Source organism: Oncorhynchus masou, chromosome 15 (assembly GCF_036934945.1).
Source record: "Oncorhynchus masou masou isolate Uvic2021 chromosome 15, UVic_Omas_1.1, whole genome shotgun sequence".
In the NCBI taxonomy this organism is placed as follows: Eukaryota; Metazoa; Chordata; class Actinopteri; order Salmoniformes; family Salmonidae; genus Oncorhynchus; species Oncorhynchus masou.
In genome coordinates this window covers 19,942,619-19,951,073 of record NC_088226.1, presented here as the reverse complement: position 1 = coordinate 19,951,073, position 8,455 = coordinate 19,942,619, and the positions used below count along the sequence as shown (strand labels likewise).

At 40.5% G+C, this 8,455-nt stretch overlaps 1 protein-coding gene across 1 annotated transcript; it reads left to right on the top strand.

Annotated features, from left to right (window-relative positions):
* Positions 1–1,471: 1,471 nt before the first annotated feature.
* LOC135555840 (somatotropin) lies at positions 1,472–5,720 on the top strand. The gene is made up of 6 exons (XM_064988601.1): positions 1,472–1,573; positions 2,036–2,175; positions 2,312–2,428; positions 3,119–3,274; positions 4,416–4,562; positions 5,176–5,720. Exons 1-6 carry the CDS (start codon positions 1,495–1,497, stop codon positions 5,236–5,238), a joined length of 702 nt encoding a protein of 233 aa, XP_064844673.1. The 5' UTR covers positions 1,472–1,494; the 3' UTR covers positions 5,239–5,720.
* The last annotated feature ends 2,735 nt before the right edge of the window (positions 5,721–8,455 follow it).

Genomic DNA, 8,455 nt, shown 5'->3' with positions numbered 1-8,455 from the left:
TGATGCAGTATGTGACTAAACGTAAACAACAATTGAACTTTTTGAGTGATTTCTGACATTTTGCTACAGACAATTCGTATCCTACAATGGGGCAAGATGATGAGAGGTTGGATGATGGAATAAAATCTTTATCGATATATGCTGTACATACAGTATTTTTGATTTGCTGTACTCTCAAAACAAGTCATCCCTACATCCAATCAGATAGTGTGGCCGAAACTAAGCATTGTATAGTGCTCTTTTGAAAGCCAGCTACCACATATTCAACAAGGTAATGAGGTCAGTAAATGCACTTGCTGCCGCCCTTCCAAAGTGATGTGGGTTAACAGATCGATTTCTGTTTTCGCCAGGAAAGGATTAGGACAGCGCTGGGCCTGACATTCAGCACGTCTCCGTGTCCTGAACGCTGAATATGGATCTAGGTTGAATATGTTCACTCAACTTCGGTTGAACATGTTCAGTCTACTCCCCCGTATGCCACGTTGACATGATCTCATTACTGTCATGACTATTGACCAGATAACCTTCATAGGTGCCATGACACCTTACACCGACACGTACATGTGTATCGTAAACAATACAGTAAGGTGGTGCGGCACAAAAAGAGTGTAGGCTTTGGGCTGGTAACATTGTGTAGTCAAGCACACATGCTGCTAGGCTGAAAGCATTCATGTGTTATCCTCATATTTTCCCCCCAAAATAAATCAATCAATCAACGGAGGAAGTAGGGCCTACACACTTGCTCCAATAGATACCTTTATTAGGCTTTCTTGACAATGCTTAGATTACTGAAAGGATCTTCATCAGGTATAACAAAGGCTCTCACACAAAAAGAAAAAGGATCGGGTATTTCACAGACTGGTATTGATCAAGTGACTCTTTATGTTGTGTGTGTTGATGATAACAAGACCCTGTCTGAATTTAAACAAAAAACGATACATTCTAACATATGCCGTCTCGAGTCCTTCTCTGTGTGTCTACTTTGAGGACTTTGACTAAGTGTTAATGCCATAGGACATTCAATTTGACATTAAACAATAAGATATTGGGGTTAATAAAGAAGCAATATAATAAATGTCTTGTCATACTGCCTGTTATCCACAGTACCACAGCGGAATGGCAGAATAACCTGTGTGTGTGCGCGCGTGTGTGCGTGTGTGCGTGTGTGCGTGTGTGCGTGTGTGCGTGTGTGTGTGTGTGTGTGTGCATCTTGTGTCCATTCATTACATCCTAGACAACAGAGGTTTGTGTTGTATGTGTTTTGACCCTAATTCGTTCAGTCATCAAGTAAGTTGTTTTTTTAGGACACCTCCCCTCTTCCCAAACTCATGGAAAAATGTATGATTGATTTGACGTATTATGGTGATTGTTCCACAATCACATACAAAAACAGGTCCTATGAAAGGTGGTAAATGGATGAAAATCTCATGGTTCCTCCTACTGATACATTAAAACATGGATTTCCCCATCTATAAAAACAGTGGCCCCAAACAAATGACAACATACTCAACCGACCACCGCACTTTCAAGTTAAGTAACCATCCTTGGCAATTAAGAGTAAAAATGGGACAAGGTAAGCCTGCTTTTTCTGTCTATTTCTTTTTTCAGTGGGAAGTCAGTGTACCATTTAGTACAATTTAACTTACACCATTAATCACTGTGACAGGGGCCAACACGACAGAGAAAAGTGAACAAGTAACCTACTGCTATGAGGTTATAATCGATTGACACAGAACCACCTGCTTTAACAACCTAACTATGTGATCAATAACATTTACATTTGAGTCATTTAGCAGACTCTCTTATCCAGAGCGACTTACATGAGCAATTGGGGTTACGTGCCTTGCTCAAGGGCACACCAGATTTCTCACCTCGTCAGCTCAGGGGTTGAAACCAGTAACCTTTCAGTTACTGACCCAACGCTCTTAACCCGCTAGGCTATTAGTGTACGATGGCTGAGAAAATCTTACCAATGTATCTCACCATAGTTCGACTTACTCGTGTTCTACATTTCTTATTTGAATCTCTCTTTTAGTGTTTCTGCTGATGCCAGTCTTACTGGTCAGTTGTTTCCTGAGTCATGGGGCAGCGATAGAAAACCAACGGCTCTTCAACATCGCGGTTAGCCGTGTGCAACATCTCCACCTATTGGCTCAGAAAATGTTCAATGACTTTGTAAGACAGCTTTTGAATCTTCTTTGGACATATCAAATAGTGTATCAATGATTGTTCTTCTTCTTGTAGACAGTGTCCTCTTCACACAACCCTGGTGGCTAAAACAATATCTCTCTCCCTTTGTGATTTTGTGCAGGACGGTACCCTGTTGCCTGATGAACGCAGACAGCTGAACAAGATATTCCTGCTGGACTTCTGTAACTCTGACTCCATCGTGAGCCCAATCGACAAGCACGAGACTCAGAAGAGTTCAGTAAGTAACCTGGCTGAGACAATTACGCATGTTATGCCCTTTAGAACCATATAAAGTGTCAGATCGTGACAGTTTCACTCTGCTATTCACCTTAAATATGAACTCCTCCATGATGCAAGATTCCAAAAATAAATAATAGGGCATCTCAATTTGAACAATCGATAGAACTTAGTCATTAGTTATTGGGCAAGCAGACCACCAATTATGTAAACTCAAGTTTATAATTTTTTATTAAAATTTTATTTTAACCTTTAATTAACTAGGCAAGTCAGTTAAGAACAAATTCTCATTTACAATGACAAGCAGAGGCAGCATCATGCATGGCTCTCGAGTGGCACAGCAGTCTAAGGCACTACATCTCAGTGCCAGAGGTGTCACTGCAGACCCTGGTTTGATTCCAGACTGTATTTCAAACGGCTGTGATTGTGAGTCCCATAGGGCGGCACACAATTCTCCCAGCAGTGTCTTCAACTAAGGTAGATAAAACAACCACATATCACAATCATTGCAAGTAAAACCATCACTGTCTAATTGGTGGTTTCTCTACATCTCCATTTTGTGCTTTTCTGTACAGGAATCCCGCCCCAAAAGTATTTCACTCAATCATGTAAATATGGCATCTGAAGCTGTACAATACAACCCAACTTCATTTTCCAATTATCTGTGGTTTCTCTACATCTTCACACACAGGTCCTGAAGCTGCTCCATATCTCTTTCCGTCTGATTGAATCCTGGGAGTACCCTAGCCAGACCCTGATCATCTCCAACAGCCTAATGGTCAGAAACGCCAACCAGATCTCTGAGAAGCTCAGCGACCTCAAAGTGGGCATCAATCTGCTCATCACGGTAAAGAAAGGAGGGAGAACAATGACCGTTTGTTGTGTCACACTTTGTGCACTGTAAACTCCAAGGCATTTTTAACTCAAATACTTCTAGTAAGTTCAACTCAAAGTCAATGAAAAATCCTTATTGCTTAAAATGTTTATGTGGTACTGGCTCAAAACTAAATGAGAAGTCACATCAATGCAATTTTTTAAAGTTATAACAAATTAACTTTTACCCATCATGCTCTACTGCAGGTAGATTTTAAAAATATATATTTTTAACGATCTGTGTTTTTGCATGTACAGAACATTGAGTGATTGATTCATTTTATGCTACACAAAGATATATAACATACATTTTTCAACATTTTCACAAAGATTAACAAGTTACCAGAATTTTGCAAACTCAACTTGCAGGCCTGATGTGGCCTGTATACCATGAGTTTCAGGCCACTGTATTAGGGTAAAGCCACACCTCAAAATAAGGTCTTATGAGATAAGTAATGTATTGTTGTAAAGAGCTGAATTATAATGATAATATTTGCCTAGGAATTCACTTGAAGGCCACAGGACTGAAAATGAATGACAACAGCCATGTCTCTGTCACTAACATATACAGTCATGGGTGATAACTACACTTCACTCAAAAAGGCCAGGCACACTGGGAAATTATATTTGAGACGTGGCATTACTAAAACATGTCAAGCTGGTACAACTCAAATCTGGACACATCACAGGGTGACTCTATAGGTTTGAGTAATGACTGACTATAACATCACTTTAAGTAACTGCAGTCAGATTCTGTAAATTAAGTGCAACCGGTTTCCTAAAAAGTGTTGAGTAATGGCAGCACATTAGGGTTTACAGTGACATGAAAGGGAAATACCTGTATGCTTTCCTAGTTAGAAAGCATAGTGTAGGACCACGTATGCCTCTTCTCAGCAGATTTTTCAGGGCTTTACATTGTGACGGGGTAACTGACCTTATCTATCATTGCTAATAGTGACTATATCAGTGAGACCCCATTCAATGACTGAATATCGCTCCATTCAAGGACATTTATGCATGTGTCTTTTGCTACGTGTGCTTTCAGAAAGGCCCAATACACAAATATTGATATGCACACATCCACCCCACCATGAATCTCTCTCTGTCTCCCACAGGGGAACCAGGATGGTGTACTGAGCCTGGATGACAATGACTCTCAGCAGCTGCCCCCCTACGGGAACTACTACCAGAACCTGGGGGGCGACGGAAACGTCAGGAGGAACTACGAGTTGTTGGCTTGCTTCAAGAAGGACATGCACAAGGTGTGAAACCATGTTGCCTTCAATTTCATGTACATTCCTGTATTTTCTACAGTGCGTTGTTTTTGTTGTGTTCTCTATTGCAAAGCATTGTTAGGTTCTTATTTTTCAGAGTAAATAACTCACGGACACTAGAGAAGCTTTAACCAAGTTTAATTCTTCCCAAAGGTTCTGTACAGCTGTAATCAGACAGAAAAACATTTCTCACTCCACAGTCATATACATCCTACTGAAAACACTCCTCCTTCTTCAATCCTTACAGTTTATGGCTCCACAGGAAGCTAATAAAGAGGGTAACAGGATAACAAACCTTTATGACTGCCTTCAGAGAATCTGTCCTCACCTCCTGACTTCAACCCCTTATCTAATCCACAGATGTCCATTGTTTTTTTTCAGAGAACCATTAAGTTCTGACATAACCCAGTTTCTTTCATTTACTATCTCAATGATCAACGTTTAGCCTATTCCAACAGTATCTTTGGGTCTTTAACCCATATATTATTACTATTATTGTTCATTGATCAAGACTGTTCTCGAGAAAGATCTGGTGACCTAGAACACACACATTAAAATGTGTCAACTATAACCCATTCTTCTTTTTCCTCCCCCCCCCGAGGTCGAGACCTACCTGACCGTCGCCAAGTGCAGGAAGTCACTGGAGGCCAACTGCACTCTGTAGACTGGCCTGGAGAGGCAGCCAGCAAGAGCCTGTCTCCAGGGTTCGGTTTCCCAGATACAGATTAGGCCTTGCCCTGCACTGAGGTGCATTTTCAATTGAGATTCTCTATTAAACATGCTTTTCAGTCTAGAGTAATTTTATTTTGGATCTGGTAGAGCCTGACTCTAGGGGTTTTCAGGCATTTGCAATTTGTTCTCTGAAATCAACAACAACACTTTCTATATTAACTCTATCACTCTGAGCTACCATTGATTAGTACACTTATAGAAAAGGTTATTAAATGTCTTATTTAGATATATGGTTCATGGCGGTGCTACTGTTTATGCATACGTTAATATTTAGGGGTAAAATGGGAACTTGTAGAGCTCCAAGCTTTTGGATAATATATTTTAGAGTAATTTCCTTTTAGTATTTTCATTCCTTAATCTTATTGTTTGAAACTAATAGTGATTAATGTTTCAATAAATCTGTTGTTCTCTGCAGCACATGATCTCTTGGCTTCTATTTAATATCTTTCAAATCACACATTCATATGGTGTCTCTCGGACAACTTAGGGCTGGATTCAATCCGTACCGCAGACACTCCATTGAAATGTAAAGGCAATGTTCCTGCGTTCGCAGAGACTGCATTCACTTCAAACGCTGCATATGTCGGCTCAATCAGAAATTACCTGAAAAATGTGACACGGTTCTTCAGCGATACGGATTGAATCCAGCCCATAGTTACGTACATTTGTATTGGCAAAAACATGAATGCCCACCGTCTGTTGCGAATGTTGAATAAAACTCCATTTGAACTTTGTCTGCCAATTGTCCATAGGGTTGGTTGTTATATACCTCGGAATTTGAGAAAAGATATCCGATGGAACAAAATAATAAACAGACTTTCCAAACATGGGTCTGCTGCAGGTGCCTAACACCATGCCCAGACTGGATGCGCGCGTGCGCAAATTGATTTTGCCCCCACACCAAACGTGATCACAACACGCAGGTTGAAATATCAAAACAAACTCTGAACCAATTATATTAATTTGGGGATAAGTCAAAAAGCATTCAACATTTATGGCAATTTAGCTAGCTAGCTTGCAGTTGCTAGCTAATTTGTCCCATTTAGCTAGCTTGCTGTTGCTAGCTAATTTGGGATATAAATGTTGAGTTGTTATTTTACCTGAAATTCACAAGGTCCTCTACTCTGACAATTAATCCACACATAAAACAGTCAACTGAATTGTTTCCAGTCATCTCTCCTCCTTCCAGGCCCTTTCATCTTTGGACTTTATATGGCGATTGGCATCTAACATTCATAGTATTGCCACGACGACCGACTGACCTCAGTTCATCTTTCAATCACCCACGTGGGTATAACCAATGAGGTGATGGCACGTGGGTATCTGCTTCTATTAATCAATGAGGAGATGTGAGAGGCATGACTTGCACCGTGTTCAATGTCACAAATAGAACTGACTTCTATTATAGGGCTTGGCAACGCAGATGCTCATTGACGAGCGTGAGCAGTGTGGGTGCAATATTTGAATAACATGTATGTGTACATTTAAGTTGCAATGCTCGCGCACGCGACGTGAGCGGTGTGGTCAGCATGTAACATGTCAAACACCTCATGCCAAAACAAAAGTCCTGCAAGTGCGCCATATGTTGGCAAGCAAGCCATAACTTGTGCCAGACTTTTATTTTGACAGAGAGGAAGAGGGTATGCTGCTGACCTGTTTATTGATATATTCCTTCAGATATTTTGTCTCAAATTCCACGCTATATATAAACCAACCCCATGGACAATCGTCAGAGTAAGTTCAAATGTAATTATATATTCAACATTCGTGACACACAGTGGATGTGAAGCTCGCTTTCAGGTTTTTAGCAATGGATTTTTGCGACGCTGATGATGTCAGAGGGACAGCATCGGTGCATCATGACTAACAAGTTCCATCCATGAAGTGTAATGAACATTTCAATTTTAGATGAATGTGAGTTGAGAGACTTAGACATACCAGAATTGTAGATTTACAAAAGCACCATGCCACCCCACATCAACTCCCACCATATCTCAATCTATGGACTTACCTTCAGTACTTGTAGCTGTGTTATAACTTATCATTCATCAGTAAGGTCAATGCCATGACCAGTGGTGTATCACTACCTGTACATGACCATCTGATCATTTATCACTCCAGTGCTAATCTGCAAAATTGTAATTATTCGCCTACCTCCTCATGCCTTTTGCACACAATGTATATAGACTCGCCTTTTTTTGTACTGTGTTATTGACTTGTTAATTGTTTACTCCATGTGTAACTCTGTGTTGTCTGTTCACACTGCTAAGCTTTATCTTGGCCAGGTCAGCAGTTGCAAATGAGAACTTGTTCTCAACTAGCCTACCTGGTTAAATAAAGTTGAAATGTAAAAAGATTAATTTTTTTTTAAATCACAGATTCGTGAGGCTCCCCTGCAAGGCACGAGCAAGTCCAATTGTAAAGCCAGGGGACGGGAAATAGAATGTGATGGTAATATTCCATTTTTAACCTGAGGAACATATGACCTTGATTACCAAAAGACAATTATCCTACCAACCTCTCTGAAAATGGTTCTAGTGAAGGGACTTCAATGGTGAGGTAAAACGATGTGATTATTTTACTTTTCTTAGGTTTTCGATCATGGGCGACTCCAAACCCTAACTTTAACCAGATGAAGGTGTGTCCCAGCACTTGCAATTTCATTAGTTACAGAACTGTAAGCACTGCCCCGTGCTCGAGCTCATTGGCTGTGTTGCGTACAGAAAATCTACTGTAGGAGTAAAGTCAGAGCTTTCTCAAATTCTTTAATCAGTAAACTGTTGTTTATCATTGACATTTACAGCTACCTCAACTGTTCGGTGGTCGAACAATCTTGTTGGTTTTGCCAAGTGAGGGCAATATTTGATCAAATGGAGACGCTAGATAGATACAACGAGATTACGAGAAGGATGATGGTTTCCGGAGAAGAGGAAATGGAAGGTGGATGGACAAACTTGAATCTGGCCCGGTGGTGGCAGGTCGTGCAATGGCGGAAGCTGACACGGTGTTGGATTCTGTTGGCGAGAATAAAGTTGGTAAGAATAACTGAACCATGGTAATTAAGAAGAATTGAGATAAAAGAGCTCAAGCTGGAAATGAACAGCAGTTTCTGGTTGGTGTACCATTCATGAATAAGGATGTTTTTTGAG

Coding starts and splice junctions, on each gene's coding strand:
- LOC135555840 (XM_064988601.1), top strand. CDS start 1,495: ATGACAACATACTCAACCGACCACCGCACTTTCAAGTTAAGTAACCAT. Junction 2,176..2,311: donor AGAAAATGTTCAATGACTTT/GTAAGACAGCTT, acceptor GATTTTGTGCAG/GACGGTACCCTGTTGCCTGA. Junction 4,563..5,175: donor TCAAGAAGGACATGCACAAG/GTGTGAAACCAT, acceptor CCCCCCCCCGAG/GTCGAGACCTACCTGACCGT.